Below are 26,796 nucleotides of genomic sequence, written 5' to 3'. Positions count from 1 at the left end.
ATAACAAAACATCATGGAGAGACTGGCCACAATTTGCTCTTGAAAAGCATCTATTTTGAATGGACTCAAGCAGTGTATACATAATCTTTTGTCACAATTGCAAAGGTTTCACCTTTGAGCGTGCTTGTGTATGTGTGCATGCATACCTGTCTGTCTGACTCTCCCCCGGCCTCGTCCGCCTTGCTGAGGTAGAAACGCAGACGGTCCCCGTGGATCTCGTTGAGCTTCTCCACAATGTTAAGTGTGCGCTTACACAATGCCTGCCCCATAGGGTCAAAGAACACCAGGATAAGGTCACACAGCTCACCTACAAGGAGAAAGACAGGATTATAGAGGCATGCTGTTGACAGTGAAGATGATTTGCATAGAGACCCACTTCCAGATTCCAATTTAAAAGCAGCCCTTGTGGAGTTTAGTATTTGTCTTTCCTCTGTATGCATTTACAGTTGGGTGACCTTACGCATTATCTGAATGGTATACTATACTATACGTTTTATCATTGGTACCATTTTGTGTGAAGGATGTTTGGCACAACAATTTATGGTGGGTCTAGACCAATACAAAGTTATGGAGGGACAATACATGTCTGATGCACTCCAGTTCAACATGTTAATAGATGGAAATTCTACCATAGATGGGACTCCCCAATCGTACTGACAAAATGCAAACATAGTAAGTAGTTCCACAAGTAGCACTGCATTTCCCTGGTCAAATACCCAAAGTCACTTCCCTAAAACAACTTAGCTTAACACACTCATCAAAACAAACAATTGTGGATAGAACCAGTGGATCATGAGAGACAGTCCAGTAGGACCAGGGTGGAGGCAGGGAGGACCCACCCAGCCACATGATGGCCTTGTCCACGTCAAAGGGATACTTCATGTCTCCATCCACCAGACCCGGTGAGTCCACAAACGTCACCAGGCTAAAACGCTTCTGCCGTGATGTGCACACCTCCGTGCTCAAGTACTCTGACACACCTAAGATAAAGAGGTGAGAAAAATAAAAATGGAAGTTAATATGTGCGAGCAATCCTGTCAAAATGCAATTGATAACCATTTAAGTAAGCCAGACTGCTTGCTATAGGGTACATTTGTTATTCTTGATTCCTGTCAGATCAGACAAAATAGAGAAATAGTCTGCTTTCGCACACTTACCCTTAAACTCTTGCAGCGGTTTAAAGTGGGGATAGAGATGGAGGGTGGCATTTCCCTAAAAAATTAGGAAAATGTTACAAATAAAGTGCTTCTTGCATGTGGAGTTACAATTGTATTGCAGCATTAGTTTTAAGACTTACTGTGAGGGACTCTCTTTTGCGCCCGCTAGTGACAAAACTGAAGCCTTGCGTCTCAATGGCCACTCCTGTGCGCTGGATATGCTCTTCCACATACCTTAAACAGTGTCAATCAATCAATTGTATTTATTTATGTAATATATTTCAAAACATAATATGGCAGAAACTGCAGAGAATTAATAGGTGGCCGCCTCCGTCAAATTTTGTGCCGCCTTCAGCTCTCGACAAAACTCTGACAGGTGTCTTCATCTAAAACATATGACCACAGTGTACCCATCTTCAGATGGCTACTTCCAGCAGGATAATGCACCGTCACAAAGCTCAAATAATCTAAAAACCTATTTTTTTTTTTACATAACAATGTGTTCCCTATAATGGCATCCAGTCACCAGATCTCAATCCAATAGAGCACCTTTTGGATGTGGTGGAATGGGAGATTTGCATCATGGTTGTGCAGCCTACAAATCTGCAGCAACTGCGTGACGCTATCATGTCAATATGGACCCACATCTGAGGATTGTTTCTAGTACCTACTTGAATCTATGCCACAAATAATTAAGGCAGTTCTAAAGGCAAAAGTGGCTATTTACAGTATACACACACACACGTAAATACCCTTACTTACATACACACTATGTGTATACACACTCGTGCATATCCATTATTCAGGGCTCAAGAGTGCGACCAATTTGGTCGCATATGCGGCCAACATATGTACGGGTGCGTCAATTTTTTCCTAGGTCGCACCGGTGCACATAACCTCCGCTGCCTCTCCAGGAACGAGGTGTTTGTTTCTTCTTTGACGGAACTCACACTCATGGTTGGATCATATTGTGGTCTAAACTAATCAGAGACAGATGTGGCGGGTCTTTGCCTCTGACTGGCTGTGGTCCAGATATACCTGTAGGCTTACACTGCTCCGTGCTGCGTGATTGAAATTATGAGCTGAGCACCAGAGAATCAGTTATGGCAGACCTGGGCATTGTACGGCCCGCGGGCCACAACCGGCCCACAGGCTCCCGTGAGGTAAATAAAAAATTAAATGAAAAAGCGTCTGAGGATAACAGGAGCCTAACTATGTCATTCCCAGACGCCAGGAGGCGAGCCGCAAAAGAATGCGTCAGCTTTCGCTTCCTGTCTATTGACACCCTAAACAAGGACTAAGTGTCGAACTTAGTTGGCAGGTTCACGCAGGAGAGCGTCCGGTCGTGGGACAAGTTGTCGTTCGACACCTTTGGGCTTGGTGTCCGGACCCAGGCGCGTAACGAATATCTCAACTTGGCCGTGCCGACCACTGCTCTAGATTTGGGTTTTCTCCTTTGGACCATGCTAAACCCATCCTCATCGGAGACTGTGGTGTCGCCCGGTCTACGGCCTCGGAGAGGTGAACGAGCCGATTAGGCGGGGGACTTCGATTTAAAAGTGGAGCTAGACCCGATGACCTGGCCTGGGTTATGCGCGTGTCATGGGGCAGAAGATATTCTCACTGTCGGTGCGTGTGTAACCGTCTTGGCGTGACTGTCGGAAGCCACATCAGCAAATGTGGCCCTACCGGATACTTGCGGTGTTGGTGGTACTAACATCCTCTCGTTTTTCAGGTCAGCTATCTCCCTTCGTAGGGACACGAGCTCGGCCCGCACTTCCACAACGTCAACAGAGCAAGCCCGAATGAGCTCCATCTCCCGTCGCACGATGCTCTTCGCAGCATTGGTTGTGCTCAAGTCACTACGGCAGGCAGAATTTTGTTGTTCCCAGGCATCCGCAGCCTCTCGGAGGAGTAACAATACAGACTTTGGCATAACGCAAAGTCAAGTTCGGGTAAGTTGTCTATGGTGTCCGGTCTACAGAGAAAATGTGATGTTTTAACTGACGACCGACGTTGATGAGAGGTCTGATGGACGTCATTTGCATGATTTAATTTTGTCCCCAAGAGAACTTGATGTCTTGAAAATGGAAATGCAATTAACGGGGGCATTGTTTAGCTTATTGGTCATTTTCAGTTAGCAGACAGTACTATTTGAATCGCAATTCCATCTGAAATACTGCCAGTGACAACGTTGTTACAGTAGCTTGTTTCAAAGGGGGTTCCTTGTTTCAAAGGGTGTTCTTAATGAATTATTCAATATGAGTAGGCTAAAAGCTTGAAAATATCACTAGAAGGGAAAACGGACCCACCTGCAACTGAAGCAAGCACACCCTACAATTTCCCCAGACATTGTACCCTCTTCTAGTTCTTATTATTATTACACATCTTCTGACATGGGAGTCTATGGCAGCCCCTCGAACCACATTGTCAGAAGTTGTGAAATTTGGCACACTCTTTGGGACCAGTCCCCTCATCAATTTCACCAAGTTTCATGTCTCCCATTCCAACCATCTTTCGCCACCAATGGGTCAAAGTTGAAGGTGTGTTTACACGTTACTTTTGAACCATATGCCCCATTGTCCAAAATTAGGTATCGTTGGATTCCCTGGATGAAGACGAGTTCAACGCACTGTGACATCATACCCAGTTCTATAGATTCTCCGCCATTTTGAATGTAAAGGAAAGGCGTTTTTTCGCTACTCCTACAATACTTGTCGAATCTTCTTCAAAATTGCCACAGATGATCTTCAGACCAAGCCTCACAAAAGTTATCCCCTGGAGCTTAGATTTTTGCAACCATTTGCTAGTTATAACCACATCAAATATATGTGGCTGAATTGATGTGGCCGCCATTTTAAATATAACGTTTTTTCGCTACCTCTCCTATGAGGTTTGTCCAATCTTCACCAAATTTGGCACAGATCATCTTCAGACCAAGCCTCACAAAAGACATCACATGTTTTTTTGATTATCTAAACCTTTTGACTGGAACAGCCAAACAAAGTCATATCTCAGCACCTCTTTACTACATTGACACCAAATTTGGTATAGGGACACTGTTCTAAAGATGTCCAAAATAGGTCATGCCATTTCACCTCTAGGTGGCGCTGCAATCAGCAAATTTTTTGCACCATTTATGTTCAGATCAAGCCTCACAAAAGACATCACATGTTTTTTTGATTTTCTACACTTTTTGACTGGAACAGCCAATCAAAGTCGTCAACCAAGCCACCATAAAATAAGTGAGGTCATATCTCAGCACCTCTTTACTGCATTGACACTAAATTTGGTAAGGGGACTAGGGACCCTGTTCTAAAGAAGTCCAAAATAGGTAATGCCATGTTACCTCTAGGTGGCGCTGCAATCAGCAAAAATTTGGCACCATTTATCTTCAGATCAAGCCTCACAAAAGACATAACATGTTTTTTTGATTTTCTACACTTTCAAACGTTTTCACATGGTTTTTGATTTTCAAAACTGTTTTTCCAGTAAAGCTGATCAAATTCGGCGATGAAGATGCCAAAACAGGAAGTAAGATCATATTTCAGGAAATATTTGCTGAATTGACATCAAACTTGGTACAGGTGTTTGGGACCCTGTTCCAAATAGGTCCACAAAAGGTTGAGTCATCTAACCGCTATGGGGCGATCCCATGTCTGACATGTTAAATAGTGATACCAGCTGAATTGATGTGGCGCCATTCTGAATGAATGAATAAAACGTTTTTGGTGAATATCAAAAATTCACCTAATTTGGCACAGGTTATCTTCAGACCACAATCACTGTGACATGTCAATAAAGAACTGAATTACAGCTGTTTAAACTTGGGCCAAATCTGACCACGCTTGCCACGCTTATTTTTGTTGGCTGCGCAGCACATTGGGGTCATTGAAAAAGAGACATCAAATGCTGTTTTCATTTCCATTTTAGGGATTGTGTGATCAAAGGCAAGAACGTTTATGCAATGCATCATTTCCACTGTGCTAGCTAACACGCAGATACGTTTTTATACCAATGGCTAACTGTTTATTTGTGTTTGCAAGCTAGCACTAGCTAGACAGGCATGACGTTAGCTAGCATAGCTTGATGTTAACTAGCATAGCATTAACTAGATATCTAGTTTAATAGTTTGACCATAATCTGAGACCATTGTTCAAATCCTACAAGGAGCATGGAGCAGTACCACAACATTAGAGGAGAGGTCCAAGAACTCTAGATTGTTCTTGAACAATCTGGAGTACATGCATGGTTGTGGTCTCATTTGAAAGGTGACACTCTGAAGAACCTGTTGTCAGGATCCCCGTAAGTCTTACTGGTTCTGAGTAATACAAGCTTGAACACAGTGCAATTGAAAGCTTATGTTTCCGTCGAGATTTTGTTTTGATGCCTATAGATGGGAGGTATTAGCTGGAAGACAAAAATGGGACCATACCATGAAGGTTTACATAAACCAAGTCAAAAGTCTAATATAATTCCACATTATTTTCATATTTGACACGTTTTTCTAAGAGTACATTCTTCTAAAACGTTTTGTAAAAGGACCCTGTGGAGACTCCAAAAAGATCCTTGGTAACCAAGGTCAAATACAAATATATTACTTTTCATAATTGTTGTCTCTAATGAAGGTGGTACTTCATATCTCATAGCGAAATCCCCCATGAGTATTGCTGAAACACAGCAACTGAAGCATAAACACAGAGTGCTTTATCTGATTCATGGTATTTACGCAGAAAAAGCCTTGCTTCTGTGAGACATTTTTGCAACTTTTACTTTGAAGGTTCCAAAGTTACCCCTATTGGTGTCTGCAGAATCTCAATGATTATGCGATTAACAAGGTTGTTTGTGAACCAGCTGAAGCCAATTTCTAATTTGTACCAAAGAAAGAGGTGGTGGCGGGGGGCAGGTTGCATAGATTTTGGGAGCCACCTGGTTGGCTTTAGAAGGCCAACCAGGCAGGAGGGCATGGAAGCTCCAATGGCACATTGTGACACCAAGACATCGTAAATATTCTTTAGTATACCAAAGTTATGACCATTTGCATGTGTGTGACTGGTCTCTTCAGTTGGCAAAGTCAGAATGATGCAACAAGAGTTTATTGCTATTTATGGATGTAATACATGGTTTTGATGAAATACTTTACTTGGTTAGATAGTAAATACTGGACAACTCTGAGCCTTATTAGTGTAGTGGGAGATTGATTATGGGACAGCTAGGCAAGCAACCCCGGGAGGGTAACACATAGGGGTCAGATTGGGAGGCCTAAGATGGAGGACTTGGGGCCTGCGCACTTAAGATCCTACACAGTTAACAAATGCACTCTAAGAACTGGTTTTGACCGGAACAGTAGAAAGTAATTGGTTGGGCCAACCTTATCATAAGAAAGGAATCTAGCCTGGCTGCCAGCCCAACTTCGCCCCGCCCACAACAATTTTTGGACGGGAATAGGGTCTGGAGAGTCTCGTATTGGGAACAACTATATAAAACCAGGATCTGGGCGGACCAATGAAATTGCCAGGGCGGGCTTTATACCATGATGGACAGATGATCAACAGTAACGTAATCAACAACGTCACGAAAGAGCCCTTGGGTTGAACTTGTTTTCAACAAACAACATATTACATTGCTCTGATTGGTTGTAGATCTATCCAATTGAGCGAAGAGGCATTTGTTTTACGAGATCGGTTGAAACACGCCCCATAGTCACAGCCCAACGGAGAGTTTTCAGACTCATATTCTGACTAGAATTATGAGTATGACAACGTCAGGCTAAAAGGAATCTGGATCCTGGTAAAAATGGGCTGTTGTCCTCCAAACAGTGATATGTATACTCAATCAATTGGATAGGTCCTGTTGGGAAAGAGGGCGTCTGAGTGGTTGCAGCTGGTATGGTGAAATAATATGTAACAGGTTTTGCCAGAACCAGGGAAGATGGAGGAGAGGATAGTTCTGGTTGAGAACGGTTGAAGTGGGGCTGTTGAATGTCAAGGACATGAGGCCAGAACCGAGAGAGATGGAGGATGTAGGAACGGGTTAAGCAGGGTGTGGATGGAGACAGAGTTGGGGTGAACTGGAGTTGAGAATAACTGAGGACATCTTTGGTGGGGGTTTTCCAGGGAGAGAAAAAATAATCAACAATTTAAGAGCCAGGGGATGCACACACAGTTTTGGGGTGGATAGGAACTGGTTAAGGAACCTTCTAGAAGGTTGTGTCATTGTATTTTACAGGGTGGGGGAATTATCCCCATTTAGTCTATAAAACGTGAATGTTGGGGCATTGAGTCTTGCCTTTTGAACCTGTGCTGTATCTGCGTTGCTGAATAAACCACCAAGCCACCTTGACTTTTGAAAGACATTCTGTCTCAGTCTATTTTTGAGAATCCTTCTGAAGAGAGCCGTCTCATTTCCACAACATTAGGTGATCAGTCTCTGTCTACTTTCACGTTGTTGACAAGTTTGTGGTCGGACCTAATAGTACCTGCTGTTACTCTTGAAATGGTTTACGTTATTGTCAATAGAATCACAAGACTTGTAGCTTTCCAATGATATATGGCAGGGGTATGGCATGTGTAGCAGCCTACAAATATATTTATTTGAGGGGGGGAGGGGGATTAACCCACTAAGAGGTTAATATTAAAATACTTGCAAGCTCAAAGTGCTTAAAATAAAATCAAGAAAAAACTATATTATAAGTAATAAAAGGGAGTCAGGTGGCCGAGCGGTTAGGGAATCGGGCTAGTAATCAGAAGGTTGCCGGATCGATTCCCGACTGTCAAAGATGTTGTGTCCTTGGGCAAGGCACTTCACCCTACTTGCCTCGGGGGAATGTCCCTGTACTTACTGTAAGTCACAATAAGAGCGTCTGCTAAATGACTACATGTAAATGTAAATAAAACCCTTCTGAACACAGGCCACAATCTTTGCGGTAATCCATAACAATCTCAGACCTTTTGCTGAGCAGTCCAGAACCTATGTTGCTCAAGCCTTTTGATTACAAGCCACAGTCTTTGCGGGAATCCAAAACACAATCAATAAAAACTAGTGGTGGGCATAGATTTAAAAAAAAAATCTAGATTAATCTCACTGTAATTTGGCGTTAATCTAGATTAAAATGTCTCATTTGAATTCCACCGAAGGCATTCAGAATGTGTGCTACCCAAATAATGACTAAAAGTAAGTCTTTGAGAACGGGTTTCTCAAGCCAGGTGGCGCATTAGACCAGGGCTCATCTCCTGTTTCCAAAATGCATCACAAACTGCTTGAGAAAGCTGTTCTACTATGATAATTGGTGAAGAAAATAAATAATGTTCAATAAGATGTACTTGTGTTTATTAACTGTTTATTAGATTAATTAGCTTGGCTGTTGGAGCTGTGCTGACCGGCTTGCCTCGGTTGCACTCAAACATCGAAGTCTGACAACGACTCTTCCCCTGCGCTACATCAGTGCTTGGCCCGGCATCTTCCGCATTAGCTATGCGATGCTTTGCGTTTAGGTGGTATTTGAGACTGGAAGAACTCCTACAGTAAACTAATTCCACATAGCACAAGGTGCAAACAACCTTAGTATTGTCGAGGTTTCCATTGGGAAGCTAAATCTACCAATCTAAAATCAGCATTAAAGTTTAAAACATAAAAGATTAAGTTTAATTAGTTATATAACATTGGATAAAATGGTGTACAACATCAGTGTTTCCCATACATTGATTTATTTGTGGCAGCCAGTTTTTTTTTTTTTTTTACTGTTTACATTTAAAAATAAAATGTGTAGATTTGCGAGCAGCGCATTGATTCGCTCAGCCCCTTCTTGCCTCACTCGCGTTCTCTCTCTCTTACTACAACAGACCCATCTGTTCTAGTGTTTACGGACGCCCAATCCCAATGTCCACCCTCAGCCTCACGGACTTTGAGGCACGTTCTACCCAACGCCTGGAACACACTGGTGGTGTAGTTTATATTGCAGGCAAATGGCGCCGTACTAACAGCAGCCTGTCGTAGCAGCTGGTTCTACTGTCGGTTTATTGTGTTTTTATGAGGTTTGCTGTTTGTTTTTATATATATTTGCACTGTTCTAAGCATCGTCGTACCGCACAAGGACAAGGTGCTTTTACTACTGATTTTTACACTTTTTACAACTTTTAACTGCACTTCGGTCTCTTCGGATCACTGGGAGCATGCCGGCTACACACGCCGGCTTTGTTTACACCACGGCCAGTTGATGGCCCTGAGGCACACAGCCCTCTTGGCCGGAGAGAGACCCACCATCCCAGAGGAGTTAAAGAGGAGACGGCGAGGCTGCAGAGCGGGGATTAAACTGAGGATGGAGAAGAGAAAGTTTAAGCCCTTCGTCCCTGCAGTCATCACTGGTAACATGAGACCCCTGGCGAATAAAGTGGACAAACTGGAAGCGCTCATCCGGACCCAGCGGGAGTACAGGGAGTCCAGTGTTGTGTGTCTCACAGAAACGTGGCTGCACGAACAGATACCGGACTCCAACGTCACCATCCCCGGCTTCCAGACGGTCCGAGCCGACAGAGACACCACCGCGAGCGGCAAGAAGAAAGTAGGGGTCTCGCCGTGCTCGTAAACAACCGGTGGCGTCACCCCGGGCACGTCACGGTTAAACAGCGTGTCTGCAGCCCGGACATCGAGCTCGTCGCCGTCGGACTTCGTCCATATTATTTGCCGAGGGAGTTTACCAGTGTTTTCCCCATCACTGTTTACATTCCTCCATCCGGGAATGTGGAAGCAGCGTGTGACGTCATCCACACTGTGACTGCAGGATTACAGACACAACACCCCGGGGCCTTCATCATCATCACAGGTGACTTTAATCATGCCTCCCTCTCATCCACACTCCCAACCTTCTTCCAGTTTGTCAAATGTGCAACACGTGAAAATAAGACTTGGACCTGCTGTATGCAAATGTGAAGGATGCATACAGCTGCACTGCCCTGCCACCACTGGGCAGGTCAGACCACAACCTTGTCCTGCTCTCACCATCATACAAGCCTGTGGTTCAGCAGCACCCAGTCACAGTGAGGACTGTGAGGAAATGGTCTCCTGAGGCCATGGAAACTCTGCGTGGAGCCCTGGAGGCCACAGACTGGGCTGCTCTGTATGAGCCACATGGTGAGGACATTGATGGCATGACTGACTGTGTCTCCGGGGTACATTGGGTTCTGCATTGACAACACCATCCCCACTAAAGAGGTCCTTCTGAATGAGAAGAAGAGGGCCTTTAGATCACGGGACAGTGCAGAGCTCAAACGTGTACAAAGGGAGCTCAAACGCAGCATCAGGGAGAGCAAGGACAACTTCAGGAGAAAACTGGAGCACAAACTGGAAGACAATAACACCAGGGACGTCTGGAGTGGGATGAAGGAGATCACCGGCTTCCAGAGGAGAGGTGGGGGAGCAGCGGGGGATGAGGGACGTGCGAACGACATGAACTCTTTCTTCAATAGGTTCAACTCCAACCCCCCCACCCCCAGCGGACTCCCCACTGTCTCCTCTGCTTCTCCGAACAACAACCCCCCACCTCCCCCCATCACCCCCTGCCTGTAAAGTGGTGTGGGGAGAACTGCATGCAGCTCAACGTGGCGAAGACGAGGGAGATGGTGGTGTACTTCAGGAGGAACAAGCCCCTGCTCTCTCCTGTCTGCATCAGTGGGACGGATGTGGAGGTGGTGTCGGCATACAAGTACTTGGGTGTCACACTGGACAATAAACTGGACTGGTCCACCAACACACAGGCCGTCTACAAGAAGGGCCTGAGCCGACTTTACTTCCTGAGGAGGCTCAGGTCCTTCCACGTCTGCAACAAGATGCTGCAGATGTTCTATCAGTCTGTTGTGGCGAGCACCATCTTCTTTGCTGTGGTGTCCTGGGGTGCGGGCATCAAGGCAAAGGACGCCAAAAAACTGAGAAAACTCATCAGGAAAGCAGAGTCTATGGTTGGCTCTAAGTATGTTACCCTGGAGGAGGTGGTGGAGGACAGGATGCTGGCAAAACAGCTGGCAATCATGGCCATCCCTCTCACCCCCTCCACAAAACCCTGGACAAGCTAAGAAGCAGCTTCAGCCACAGACTCATTCAACCCCGCTGCTCTAAGGAACGATACAGGAAATCATTCCTCCCAACCGCAATAAGACTGTTCAACTCATCTACCTCTGTCAGAGCCACCATCACAGAACTGCACTAAACCTGTCTCCTTGCACTTTATTCTATTGTATTGTATTGTGTTTTATTGTATTCAAATATACCAGCTGCTATGACAACTTAATTTCCCTTCGGGGATGAATAAAGTACTCTATCTATCTAGTTTCCCCCAAAGCGCCACGATCGGCTACGAATGACGCAAGGCTGTTCACATAAGACGCGCATTTCTACAGACTTTAGCTAAGGGGATTGCCCACAATTCAGTGTTGTGACATGAAACACAAGGGTTACCAGGGAAAGCCCGGAAGCAGGGTATACAAATCTCTGCGAACCCGCCTCATAAGACAAGAAAGAAGAAAGGTAAACAAACCAGTTTGCATGAAATGTTGCCTGACGCAAACAAAGTTGGAAATAAAAGTGAACATGCAAGTTTAAAAACAAAGTTCACTGATGGTTAATATAGCCAGAACTGTGTATGTTGTCCTTTGATGATAAATTCCAAATGTGCTTTCATCCGATTTGATCCAGCTTCTTGCACCCAATCACTTACTCGGTGACGTAAAGTCAGTCTATGAGGGTTCAGGGCTTAGGATTTAGGAGGAACATTGAGATTGAGTCTTAGTATCATAACTCTCTACACAAATCTGTCCAAAACTGATAATTTAAGTTACATATAACAATATTCATTGTTAAATACGATACATCGGCGGCCATATTGGTATCGGCCATTTTTTTGTGAGTTATTGTTATCGGTCCAATAAGAACATTTAGTCGATAAATTAAAGCCGATAAACTATGGATTATTTCCATCCGTTGAACCACTTATTTTGGGTTGAAATGTAAGAAATATGATCATTTTGGTAAAAGAAAGATGTTTTATTCAGTTAAGGTTTTAATAAAAGCAGTTGTCCACCGTATGTTTGCCTTTTGTTTTTGCAATCAGACTCAGGTTTTGTATTTATTGGCATGTATCGGTTATTGGCTTCCAAATATAAAGAGTTATCAGAATCGCCCAAAATGTCCATATTGGTGCATCCCTAAACAATAAGAGTCCAAGGCAATGTTTATATTACATAAAGCTCAAAAAACTATTTTGCGCTTAAATTAATGCTAAAAAAACAAACATCTGGCTCCGCCCCTGCCTACCACCACAAATGAAATCTAATTCTATGGGAAATACTTAACATACCATGTAGTAGGCTATTTAGCAAGCGTTTTGTAAATTAAAACAGGTTGCACCATAAGTTATTTGCAGTTACACAAATGCTCTCAAATATATTTTGAGGTCGCACAAACACAATTTTGGGAGCATATGTGCCCAACATGGTCGCAATTTCAAGCCCTCTTATGTGTACTATTTTGTATTTCCACTATTGTATTCCATAATTTGTCATGCTAGTTGAGTTGTATCTTAGAAACAAGAATTTCCCTACTGTTGAATGCTGATGTTTTCTCTTTGACAAAGAATGACAAAGAATTCATATGCTTTGACTGTCATTAATCACATTACAATTATAGAGATTAGAACAGTATATATTTTCAGAGTTTATTTTAATGTGCATTTAGCATTCACATGTCAGTTGATGACAGCCCTACAGATACAGATAACTCCATAAATATGCGACACTGACAAGTTTTGGTATTTTGACTGTTTAGCAAAACATTCAAGTTACAAGTTAAAGAGCAGTCACTGCACTTCAATTGATGGGTATTCACATTCAAATTGGAGGGAGGGTTTATGAATTACAGCTCTATAATATGTAGCTACCTTTTTTTCTTCAAGGGACCAAGTCATTGGTATCTGACTCAAAAGATGTTTAATGGACAGATGGGATATTCTTTTATATGTCTTCATCAATTAAGCGGGTAAAGGGTCCAGAGGTTTTTCCAAGTGTGGTAAAGTTGCATTTGGAAGCTGTTGCTGTGAACCCACAACATGTGGTCAAAGGAGCTCTCAATGCAAGGGAAACAGGCCATCATTAGGCTGATAGAGAGAGGTAGCAGTAACTTGCAATGGCCAAATCAACAATACATTCTGAGAGAAAAAAAGAATGCACTGGTGAGCTCGGCAACACATCCTTGGACATCCAAGGAAGACAACAGTGGTGGATGATTGCAGGATACTTTCCATTGTGAAGAAAATCCCCTTCACAGTAGGCATGGGCCGGTTACCTGTTTAAAGGTATACCACGGTTTGAAAAAGTAACTTTCACTACCTCTCTAATTTTCTACCGTTGCTGCGGTATGAGCAGTTTTTTCATGTCTCTTCAAAGATGGAAAGTGCAGGAATTCCTCCCTTTTACGCAGCAGAGAGTTACCCTCGGTCAGGAGTCAGGTGGCTGAGCGGTTAGGGAATCGAGCTAGTAATCAGAAGGTTGCCGGTTCGATTCCCGGCTGTGCAAAATGACGTTGTGTCCTTGGGCACATGTCGGGGGAATGTCCCTGTACTTATTGTAAGTCGCTCTGGATAAGAGAGTCTGCTAAATGACTAAATGTAACCCTTCGGTGAGTGCGAGCAAGCAGGCAGTCACCACCAGGTGTATAGAATAGCCGAAGGAGGTGCAGCCTTGGAACTCTTTCCTGCAGTATGGGAATTTTTCGGGTCCCGAAAACATTCAGATGGCCACAGATGAAGGAAATACAACTTGTAAAACTTGTTTTAGAGTGTTTGCTAGAGGAGACAATACGCATGAGATCCCATCTACTGGAGCACCACCCATCACTATCCGCAATATTCAAGATAAAGGTGTCTTGAAATTAACATTTTCAACAAGTTAAGAGAATTAGCGTGTTTAGCACTGGTGAAATTAACTTTGAACAGTACTATTGGCATGCTACTGTCTGAGGCAGATCACACAGCTAATTAACTAGCCAGCATCAGCTAGTTTCATGTTACGTTACACCAGAGCCATAGAAGTATATTTTTCTGGGGAAGAGCAGATTAGCCTACTACAGGTCTCTCAAATCTCACACGTTTGCTGTGAGACTCACATTTCAACCATTTCTCACACTGAGAAGTGCAGAGTTTGAGTTCTCAAGTTATACAGAGATAAAAACCAGACAATGAGAAACACGGTGTGGCAGGCCACAAAATTGGTGTCAACACACTCACACACTTGACCTATACAAACATCTTAAGACACAAGACTAAGGAGGGTACAAACGGAGTCAGATGGCTAAGCGTTTAGGGAATCGGGCTAGTAACCATAAGGTCACTGGTTCGATTCCCGGCCATGCCAAATGACGTTGTGTCCTTGGGCAAGGCACTTCACCCTACTTGCCTCAGGGGGAATGTCCCTGCACTTACTTTAAGTCGCTCTGGATAAGAGCGTCTGCTAAATGACTAAATGTAAATGTACAAAGGTGCCCCAATTTAACACCTACTTGTGAAAGACAGCCCAACATAGCCCAGATCAACAGCATCATTGACTAACCGAGGGATAAGGGGCACTCACAGGCAAACTTCTATCTATATCAGGCTGACATTATGGGGGGACTAGATTAAATAGGGAACACAGGCAGATTAAACTAGGACCTTGATCCGAAAGTAGGGGAAACTAGCTTGCCACAGACTAAACAACAGCCACGTCCAGGGTTTAAGTACCACTATGGGATGTCCAATCAACTGTATACATTTTTGTATCAAATCTCTTGTAATGTCAGATTCATTCTTGAGTGAAGAGTAATCTCAACGAATGTCTTCTTGTTTGATGCAATACAGAGCCTTTGCATTTTGAACTGAACCCAACCTCTCCCGAGCCTTATTCTTAAGAAGTAACCTGAGGAAGCTCAAAACCTGCCTACCACAACGGTATGGTGATTAGGGAAGGGTATCGTTAATTTTTATCGATATCAATACAATTTGAGACTGCTTAACGATTCGAGTCTTTATCGATACCACTATCGATACTTTTCTATTTCTTAAGTAAAACAGATGTAAAATAGAACAAGGGGAACGTGTTGCTCTCAGGAGAAAGCTGGCTAAAAGGAGCAAATAGGCACAATGGATCCTGGCTCTGGCTATATCTTAAACTGTCCACAACCTGGATGAGTAACTAGACTGTGATTGGTTGGTTGACGAAGTGACATTGCCAAGCTCATCGACTTTATGAAAAGTTGAACACGTTTCAACAAAAGGCACCTGATATAGCTAAATGACCAGCTAACCAAACCCAAACCTTCCTTATCCCGATTTTCTTCTGTCTCTGTTTTTGTTTAACACGATGTTTAAGCATCCCACCGAGCCATGCTTGCGGTGGCTATATGTTTTGAATTATCAACAGTGAGGGGGGGAGGCTTGTCTATACTCACACACTGTGCTCGTAAATATTTTTTGCAGTTTGCGCACACATCAAATTTTAGGGGCATATGCGAGTGAAATAGTTGCACTGTTGAGCCCTGAATTGGCTTATTATTGTCAACGATGGAGACTCGCTACGAAGTTGTGGTGTGCTCACCAGAGGATGGTCCTGAAAAGGCAGCTGGAGTTTGCACCGTTGCGACTCGGAGACAGTCGAAGTACTGCTTTTTATCTTAATCTGATGCACAACGTTGAGGTGCTTTTTCATCGCTGTTGTTTCCCCCCCCTTTACAAGAAATTACTTTAGAACATATATTGCACTTTGCTTCGTCTTTATCTTTGGCTTTAATAAAATGTAGCCAAGCCTTTGACCGTTTCTTGTGCTCTGCCATCGTAGCTAGCAACAAAATGATAAATGAAGCGAGGTAGCGCGTGAGGCAATAACGTTTAAAGGCGGTTGGCAGGCCATTCAATTGAATTTAGTCATTTTATTAGTCAAACGTTGTATGTTTGTGCACCAGCGATTTGATTTAAATAACATTACTTATTTCTCGAGACATAAGTCAACGTTACATTATATTACTTGGTCTCGATAGCGGTATCGATAAGCTTGGACCTTATTGATATTCGGGTTTTGAGAAATTTGGAACCGGGTCCTTACAGAACCGGTTCTCGATACCCATCCCTAATGGTGATCTCAAGCCAAACTTTTGATCAAACTTGAGATCCTTGCTACTACATTTCTGCGATTTAGTACAAAAATTAGGGCCTACATTTAGCTGCTTCACATATTTACTTTTATTTAGGTCTCCCACCGTCTGTATGTGTAAAAGTTAAATAATATAATAATAATGTACTGTTTGTACAAAAACAACAACTAAGAATTGAACTATTTAACTTGACATGTTTACTGCTGTTCAAAAATGTTATATGTTGCTTAAAAATGAAATATATTGTGTTGAACAAAAACATTTTAGGGCTGTAATCACAATACTGTGATATTTTTTGTCAAGGTTATCATACAGTCAAAATGTGTTACTGGTCCATGCCTACTTCACAGCATCCAGGCAAGTGAAGAACACTCTCCAGGAGGTATAATCATATGAGAATACTTCACGAGAGCAAATACAGAGGGTTCACCACGAGATACAAACCTTTGATAAATCTCAAGAATAGAAAGGCCAGATTAGACTTTGCCAAAAAACATTAAATAAAATATTTTGTCTGCACAGATGGGGGTGTTCCATCAACGTAGAAGTAGAGGAAAAGCCAGGCTTATTTTGACAAATCTCACTTACTTCAGCGAGAGTTCCGTGCCATTAAGGTTGCTTATTCTAGTTCTAGCTACGTAACCAAGATAACTTATACTTCTGAACTAGCCTGCTAGTATTCCTCCGTCGGCAAACTTAATATGATGCAACAAGAGGTCATGGCCATTTATGGATGTAATACATTGTTTTGGACGAAATACTTGGATACTTACATGGTTAGATAGTTGGGATCTTTGGTAATGTAACCAGACAATTTTGGTTGGGATTTTTTGCATTTTGAAAGTAAAAAATGTTTATTTCATGTTCTTGACATTTTTGTGGTTGGACAAAGCCGACTTGATCTTGACATGGTTTACATTAATAGAATCACAAGAATCGTAACTTTCCAATGACGTATGCATACATGTGTAGCAATCTAAAGATATATTATATTGAATTTAGTGCGCAGCAACGCGCGCGTTGGGGGCTCAGCGTTCCCAGCCCAACCTCGGGCCTGGATCGCCAAGAGGTTGTTTGTGTTGGCATATGCATTTACACATCTTCTCTGCAACACATGCAAAACTCACATGAACGTAAACAATATTATACATTACCAGTTGATGAAGGAGCTCTTTCCAGCTGAGTGGTTCCCCATCAGCATAACCGTGATCTTTTTCCTCGGTGGCAGCAGTGTCACACCAACTGACTGGGCAATAGATATCAACCCTGGATCAAAAATGTGTAAATAGTCACACAAAGTTTATGTGCAATCGACAAGGAAGGAGCAAAAAGGCTCTATCAGCATATGCACATATTGTACATACAGGCCTAGTGCAAGGGGTCCCATTATCGTCCACTCTCGAGATAAGAAAGTTTTTACCATTAATTTTCTGAAGACAGTTTGCTGCAGCAACAAAAGTAAATATAACTGCAAGCAGTAATGGCGGATTCCTCCAAACACTGCGAACCATTGAAAAATGTTTATTTTTGACAAATTGTAACTGTATAGAAAAATGTATGCTGCAGAATTACCAATGGCATACCAAATCTGAAATGCAATACCATCAAGATCCACAAGGGCCTTTATTTCAAGCCAGTAAGTGAAGGAAGGGGGCTTGGTGAGCTTATCCATTCCAGAAAGCCTTGTATCTTTATGCATTAAGGCGTGGCCTGTAGCGCCACCTATGGGTAATGGTGGGCCATTTGTGGTGTGGTAGTTACTCTTGGCCTATACTATTAATGTTTCAGGATTTTAAAAACTTTTTACCATTGCATATAAAATCGGAAATGCAATACCAACAGGATCCACATGGGCTTTGGGTAAAGTGTGGTAGTTACTCTTGGCCTGTACTGTCAATGTGTCAGGATTTGGAGACCTTTTTACTATTGCATACAAAGTAGGAAATGCAATGACACCAAGGTCCTCAAGGGCCTATGCTGATATTCAAGGAATGAGTGGGGGCTTGGTCAGCCCACACAGTCCTGATATGTTGCGTGTGTGTCTTGCCAAGCCCGCGCGTGTCAAGGGAAGAATGAGTGTCTGAGAATTTGGAGCATGCGCGGGGAGGAGCAGGGGACACATTTCATTGTAAATTTCCCTAGAAATTAGCCAAGCATGCATGTTTCAAAGATTCACCAAAAATCGACCTTTCATCTTAGAGTCAACTTTTTCTCAGATTTGTGTACTAAACATTCTCAAGAGTCTTCATATGAACTTGTTTGACTGGCTTACGTGTAAAGCATTGCGAACCATTGAAAAATGTATATTCTTGACAAATTGTAACTGTATAGAAAAATCAATGCTGCAGAATTTCCAATGGGATACCAAATCTGAAATGCAATAACATCAACATCCACAAGGGCCTTTATTTCAAGCCAAGAAGTGAAGCGCTTTAATCTTCACAAGAAGTGAAGTGCTTTGTGCTTTAGGGCGTGGCCTGTAGCGACACCTATTGGTAATGGTGGGCCATTTGTGGTGTGGTAGTTACTCTTGGCCTATACTATCAATGTTTCAGGATGTTTTTAACTTTTTACCATTGCATACAAAATCGGAAATGCAATACCAACAAGATCCACATGGGCTTTTGTTAAAGTGTTGTTGTTACTCTTGGCCTTTACTATCAATGTTTCAGGATTTGGATAACTTTTTACCATGGCAAACAAAATCTGAAATGCAATACCATCAAGATCCACATGGCCTTTGCAAAAGACCAAGGAACACTCTCCTGAAATGTTGCGTGTGCGTCTTGCCAAGCCCGCGCGTGTGTCAAGGGAAGACCTATGGGTAATAGTGGGCCATTTGTGGTGTGGTAGTTACTCTTGGTCTATACTATCAATGTTTCAGGATTTTTATAACTTTTTACCATTGTATACAAAATCGGAAAAGCAATACCAACAAGATCCACATGGGCTTTTTGTTAAAGTGTTTCTTTGCCTATACTATCTATGTTTCAGGATTTTGAGACCTTTTTACCATTGCATACAAAATCGGAAATGCAATACCATCAAGAGCCACATGGGCCTTTTTTTCAAGCCAATAAGTGAAGGGAGGGGGCTTGGTGAGCCTATCCATTCCAGAAAGCCTTGTATATTTGTGCTTTTTGGCGTGGCCTGTAGCGCCACCTATGGGTAATGGTGGGCCATTTGTGGTGTGGTAGTTACTCTTGGTCTATACTATCAATGTTTCAGGATTTTTATAACTTTTTACCATTGCATACAAAATCGGAAATGCAATACCAACAAGATCCACATGGGCTTTTGTTAAAGTGTTTCTCGGCCTACACTATCAATGTTTCAGGATTTGAGACCTTTTTACCATTGCATACAAAATCGGAAATGCAATACCCTCAAGAGCCACATGGGCCTTTGCTAAAGACCAAGGAATGAGTGGGGGCTTGGTCAGCCCACACTCTCCTGAAATGTTGCGTGTGCGTCTTGGCCGCGCGTGTGTCAAGGGAAGGCTGAGTGTGTGTGAGATTTTGGAGCACGCGCGGGGAGGAGCAAGGGAGACATTCATTGGAAATTTGCCTAGAAATTAGCCAAGCAAGCATGTTTCAAATATTCACCAAAAATCGACCTTTCATCTTACAGTCAACTTTTTCACAGATTTGTGTTATGAACATTCTCAAGAGTTTTCATATGAACTTGTGATTGAATCAGAGTATCAGTTTTTGAATGGCTGATGTGTAAAGCATAATTTTAGCGTTAGCGATAAGTTCAATTTGCTTTATATCAATCATTTTTTGAGATATGAATTTGCCTTTGCACATGGTAACATGTTGTAGTGTCTTCCTCCGATCTACCAAGTTTAGTGTTGATATCTCAAAGATTTGCTGAGACATGACTTCACATCCTGTTTTGCGGCTTTTCTGATGAATTTGATTGGCTGTACCGGACAGACGGTTATGAGGATCAAAATTCCTTTGATAACTTTTGTGAGGCTTGGTCTGAAGATCATCTCTGGTGATTTTGAAGAAGATATGACAAAAATTGTAGGAGGAGTAGGCTTTCAAAGGTTTTTGATAAAACCGGAAATGGCGGGAAATCTATATAACCGGAAATTAACGCCATGGTGTGCGTTGAACTCGGCTTGATCCAGGGAATCCAATGGTACCTCATTTTTGAAAATGAGTCATACGGTTCAAAAGTTGCGTGTGTAAACACAAGTCCAACTTTGACCCATTGGTGGCGCTAGAGTGGTCTAATGGGAGACATGAAACTTGGTGTAGGTATAGAAGAAACTGTCCTTAATGAGTGTGCCAAATTTCACAAAAAGTTGTCGATGGGGTCTAGGGGCTGCCATTGACTCCCATGGTACAAGAATTACAAATAATAAAACCACCAATAACAATAGGTTTCCTCCTTACGGAGGAATCCTAATTAACTCTCCGATATTGATACATCTTATATTGCCACTATACCAAATATGACATGAACATATTAATGTTTAAATACACCCTTAAAGACATATGTAGCCAGCTAGAGTTAAGACTAGTCTCTGCCATGTCAAACTTGCGATAGTTAGACGAAGGTCGAAAGAGATTAGTCTAGTTAGCCTAGTGGGTAGCTAATCAAACTGTCAGTTGTCAACCTCAAGCTAATTTTATATCATATCATCTGCTGGGTATCTGACAACTGCCCACTTCAATAAGGGATCCAGATTTCCCATTTTCTTAACCATTTTGTAGACGAGCTTGCTCTAGTGAATATGATGCCTTGACAACATTTGGATTGCCGTTCTTCTCGCTACTGTCTGCAACTGAAAGTTTTAAACAAGGCTATGATACAATGTATCCGATACACTCAGTCACAAGTATTTCAACCAGGTTACAGCTGGTGTGTTCTGACTACATGCATCACCACTGGATTTGGTTTTAAAAGACGAGAATACAAATAAAATAAAAACGGATACATGCCATTTTCTGTCAAGCAGGTGACAATTTGGGTTGAGTGTGGTATAGGCTAAAACGTATTATTTAAATTGTGTTTATGTATTCAAGAGGTAGCATATAGACATTATAGTAATACTTATCATTAATTAGAAAGCAAGCATTTTGTTAGCAACTATTGTTGAGGCTGAACATAGATATTCATATTATACTGTTATGAACTATAGATAACAGAAATAACATAGTAGTTTCTTATTTTATGGTAGTGACAGATAGCAAAATTTTATTTAGATGAGCCAGCAAAATTGTATTTAGATGGGCCAGATTAGGAAAAGGAAACTATGGAGGGAGGAAGGTACGCTTAGGGCTTTGAGAGCAGGAAGGAAGAGTAGTGACATACCACGTACCTAACCATCTTGTCTGCATTCTAATAACTAATCTTATCTAGTTACTGCTAGTAACAGCCTAGCAATAACGCATTAATGGTGCGTGTCCACTGCAGCAACACAGTGCGAGCCACGACATGCTTTCCAGTCATTTTCCATGGAGCCAGGCGGATTGCTTGTGTGGTGCATTGGGGGTAGTGACAACACGATCCAAGCGTTTCGAGTTGAGACTCAACTTTATATAAATGAGGAGCAAATTTCGCTAGCGATGGCCAATCGGGTTGTTTTCTCGAACGTAGCAACCATGGTTAACATTTCTAGCTTTCAGTTTAAAGATGGAGACAAACATGTGACTGCATTATGCCGTTTGATACGTTTCTGTATTCGTACAGATATGTAAAATGAAAAAATGAAGCATGGCGCAGGGTCACCGATGTTGTTGGTGCTCCTGGTGGGCAGGGCTCGACATTAACTTTTTGAGGCACTTGTCCTTGAGCAAATTTCGCTAGCGATGGCCAATCGGGATGTTTTCTCGAACGTAGCAACCATGGTTAACATTTCTAGCTTTCAGTTTAAAGATGGAGACAAACATGTGACTGCATTATGCCGTTTGATACGTTTCTGTATTCGTACAGATACGTAAAATGAAAAAATGAAGCATGGCGCAGGGTCACCGATGTTGTTGGTGCTCCTGGTGGGCAGGGCTTGACATTAACTTTTTGAGGCACTTGTCCTTTGGACACATAAATAATGGCCCCCACATAAATAATTCATTGATTCAATTAATATAATAAAGTGAAATTAGGGATTTATATAAGCAAGGGCAGTGGTGTCGTGGTAAAAATGGGGGTAAACTATGAAATAATGAATTTATTTAAAGGGTCGTCAAGCACCCCCCCCCCAGACGAGCTTTCACGTCTGTTTCACCCACCCCTCCCCCCCCCACGCATTTCAGCCCCTTCACAGAGGCTTGAGAACCCAGTTTATTTATTCATTTTTACATATCATCAGGCCTATTTGCAAGGAACCAGCAATGTTGCCTTGTATCTGCATCATCATATTTAAAAGAACATTAATAATAGTAGGCTAGCCGTTTGTCCCATGTCTTAATGCGATGTTGTGCAAATTTACCAAAACGTTTACAAACATGAATTGATCTTACTCTGTACTATGTGTGTACATACTTCATGGATCCTGATTGGTGTCACTGCCACTGCCGCAACGCATTGATTGGAGGGTCACAGACCATACAGCGCAGATGAAATGATTCAGACTACAACGTTTATATGTTAAACAATATGAAATGTAGTCTCTGGTGTTTTAAAAATACACCAAATTTATTTTGGATTATTCCAACAGCAGAATAGGAGGCGCAGGGAACTTAGATGTGCGTAAACCGCATAAACGCTATTTAGACGTGGATAAACGCAATTTATAGGTGGATAAACCATTTCCGAATTTCGGGAGGTGAGTAAATGGCGTTTACGTGCGTTTAGCCCCCACTACATCCCTGAGCAAGTGGGTTTAGCACTTTTGCAAGGCACTGTATTTATGTCACATTCTAATTGGGGGCTGAGCACCCCTCGAGGTCGGATCCTAGAATCGCCCCTGCTCACACGCTCTCACGCCAATCCTTGTACTTCTCACGCTGAGAAGGCAGCCAACCAAGGAGTCCTGCTAACAATGTAAACAGTAATGGACAAGGTGCAGGCCCACGGAGTGAAGCAACAAAGATAAGCGAACACCTGTGAAAGCTTGTCTCGGGGCTATTTCTCTTATTTCAGAAACAGTACAAGTTTAGATAGCTTGCAAATACTGAGGATAGCCTACCGAAGTAGAGTTAGCCAATGTTGTAGCGATGCTAACTAACGTTAGCTTTATAACATTTCACTGGGTTTTACAGCGTTGCTTGATTTACTGAATTTATTATGAAATGTTCTACTTGCCATTTGCCTACTTGAGCAAGTCACAGTTTTTTGAAACCCATCATTGAGATGACACAGTAAATAATTCCTTTCAAGTAATAAGCCCCCGTTCAAGTGTTTAGCATTAAATTAGCTGCACGGTCTGTAAAGATATTCTTGGGACGAAGCCACTTATTTTGTGTTTGGCTAATGCAGAATTCGGTTAAATAAAATCGGTCAAATAAACGTAATGATTGGAACATAACGTGAAGTAACAGCATTTTATTTGTTTGAGTTTCAACTTGTCCAGTGGGACAAGTAACGTTCTCTTCAACTTGCCCTACAAAAAAAATCCACTTGTCCCGGGCAAGCGGACAAGCCTTAATGTCGAGCCCTGCCACATATCAATGTAATCATCTGCAGCCGTGTAAAGGGATCCATTATCGGCCGTTCAAACCCTTAACCCAAGCCAAGGGAACCTAACACTAACGACCATCTTTGTATTTTGCTACCCAGCTAAAATCCGTGACCTACCCAGTAGGTTACCGATGCCATTAAATGCAACTTGCCAATTTATGTAAACTAAGGCTAGCTAACGACCAGCTAGCTAGCCTACTAGCAACGTAGGCTAAACGTAATTGGTGTTAATCATAATAGGTGGCTATGTCCTTAGTTTTAAAATCATACATAGTTCTATAGTTATGAAGACATTCAACTCACCACTATCAGCATCGACATACAGCTGATGACAATCTCGCAAAATGCGCTCATCACAAGACACACTGCCTGATACCGAGTCGGCATTTGCTGCACTTCGGATTTTGATTTTACCTGACATCGCGAATCGCTACCTAAGACAGTATAAACGTATTCTTATTACTTGCTGTTGCTATCAGTTTGCCAAAAATGCTCTAAACGAGGAACTGTTCAAGATCCTTTCGTCCCGTCAAAGTTTGAATACACCCGGTCTGTTCAACAAGAGCGTCGGCCACGTTGTCAACTAACCGGCAAAGCGTAGATTTCTGGGTAATATAGTTTTAACAAGGGTGCCGATCCCACCCATATGATGACTGTATGATCCCACCCAGGGCCATAGAAAAGAGAGTTGCGACAATCTCATATCATAGGGTTCCATTGTAATCGAAGAATGTGTGTCATGGGTCGACCTATAGTTGATACAGTAAAGTAGATATATAGTGTATTGCCCATAGTTCCAAACGTTGTAGGCCTATAGAAGTATTATCAGTATAGATAGGCGACGCTCTGGTGTTTTTGACAACCGCCACTAGATGGCGCAAAGGTAGCGATGCCGCCATTTTGGACTGAGTTACAGTCAAGGGAGAAGATATTATCAGAGCCTGTTTAAGGAGAGCCTTGCCACTCCCTATTAAGCCCCATTGTACCGAATTTGGTTGCAGTTCCACCAGAGTTCCACTGGGGGTGATCGCGAGCGAGTGCATGTTGAATGGGAGTCTATGGAGCTAAACGGCTAAATTTGTCTCTTTTGCCTGATTGTCGTTGAGAAATGTCTGATTTTATTGTATGTTCAACATGGATTATAGGTCGAAAGTTGAATGAACGAGTACTTATGTCTTTTTGATTTCTTAAAGGGTGAGTCGTTGTTGCCCATAACACGCTAGCATTCTGCTAATGAATGCTGACTGGTTAGTGAAGGACTGATACGACCAGAGCTCTTGCTTGATGGCATCCGAAGCGGAATCAGAATGTCAGAGCATTAGCAACATTAGCAACAACATTAGCAAGTCAAAACTCTTTCTAGCAGGTGTATTGACAGGAAGAGCCTAACCTGTCAGCTGTGTTGTCGATGCCCTGAGAGAAAAAAGTAAGTGACCAGAGCTTGCCGTAAAGTAGTAGCTCTGGTCGTACGATGTGTATGACGTCAATTACATTTTCAAAAGCTTTTTAGAACAGAAAGGCGACTTTAAAAAAATCTAACAGCAAGCAGTGTGTATTTTTTTTGCCTCCCCTTTCGAATTCCGAATTCAAATTACTAGACAAAAAATTATATCCTGAGAAAAGTGGATTTTTAGGGGTATAGCTCCATAGACCTCCATTCATTCTGCACTCACTCGTTAGCGCCCTCTCATGGAACTTCAACCAGTTCAGAACCCGGAAGTTTCCCGAGAGTGGCAGTTCTCTCTATATTAGACATTCTCTGATATTATTATTATTATTAGATTATTACGGTGGCTCTGAAGTGCAAAACACCCCCCCCCCCATATGAGTATATCCCCCAAATGAAAACACTCCCCCCGAATACGAGTCAACTCCCCCCAAATCGGATGACTTGTGTACCTCCCCCCAATACAAAAACACGCTCCCCCAAATGGAAAACGACATTACATTAACTCAAAAACACATTACATTAACTCTGAACGGAAAGGGTAGGTTTTACACTTTAGCGCTGATTGGATGCAGTAGTCTAACTAACAAGAAATATGAAATTGATCGACAGAAGTACAAAATGCCAAAGCCAAAGAGTTACGCACACCAGAACATTTGTTTGGCTATCGAAGAATGTAGCAAATAGTAGGCTTCTTAGGCAAAAGTATTTTGTGTTAAACGTAAAAATCGATAGCCAAACAACTATCCTGGTTCACGTTACTGCGTTTTTAGCGTGCGCATAGGCTACTTATATTGTGAAACGTTAACAGCATATCTGAGATTATTTCATAGGAATGACCGTGATTAAAATAAAGAGTAGTGTCATGATTCTGAATTGTAAACATTAATGTTTCCTCTTTCCTTCCAACCAAAACGATCAAGTTCATGATAATGACAGTGGGCAGAGTTACGTGGGCTAGTTGTTTGGCTATCGATGTTTACGTTTAACACGCAATTTATGCTTTTGCATACGTAACCTATGCTACATGCTTCGATACCCAAATAAATGTCCTGGTGCACGTAACTCTGTCAGGCTATTGCGTTTTGTACTTCTGTCGATCAATTTCTTATTCCTTGTTAGTTAGCCTACTGCATGCAATCAGCTCTAAAGTGTAGTACCTACCCTTTCCGTTTAGAGTTGTTGTAATGTGTTTTTGAGTTAATGTAATGTTGTTTTCTATTTGGGGGAGCGTGTTTTTGTATTGGGGGGAGGTGAACAAGTCATCCGATTTGGGGGGAGTTGACTCGTATTGGGGGGGAGTGTTTTCATTTGGGGGATGTAATCATATTAGGGGGTGTGATTTGCACTTCAGGGCCACCGTAGACTCCTAAGAGTTTCATTTTGAAA

The 26,796-nt window shown here is 42.3% G+C and overlaps 1 protein-coding gene across 1 annotated transcript in view; it reads right to left on the bottom strand.

Annotated features, from left to right (window-relative positions):
* Positions 1-24,555, bottom strand: part of LOC146253737 (uncharacterized) — a 55,530-nt gene extending 30,975 nt beyond the window's left edge. Inside the window, exons 1-6 of the mRNA XM_084678274.1 lie at positions 24,264-24,555; positions 17,480-17,591; positions 1,298-1,391; positions 1,158-1,212; positions 840-980; positions 147-307 (exon numbers count right to left, since the gene is read on the bottom strand). Of these exons, the coding sequence (XP_084534400.1) occupies positions 147-307; positions 840-980; positions 1,158-1,212; positions 1,298-1,391; positions 17,480-17,591; positions 24,264-24,381 (681 nt within the window). The 5' untranslated portion in view covers positions 24,382-24,555. The remainder of the gene's footprint in view (positions 1-146; positions 308-839; positions 981-1,157; positions 1,213-1,297; positions 1,392-17,479; positions 17,592-24,263) is intronic.
* Between the last annotated feature and the right edge of the window lie 2,241 nt (positions 24,556-26,796).

Source organism: Hypomesus nipponensis, chromosome 17 (assembly GCF_054491055.1).
Source record: "Hypomesus nipponensis isolate SF chromosome 17, ASM5449105v1, whole genome shotgun sequence".
In the NCBI taxonomy this organism is placed as follows: Eukaryota; Metazoa; Chordata; class Actinopteri; order Osmeriformes; family Osmeridae; genus Hypomesus; species Hypomesus nipponensis.
Note: the sequence above shows the minus strand (reverse complement) of the source record. Positions and strands in the feature narration are given on the sequence as shown.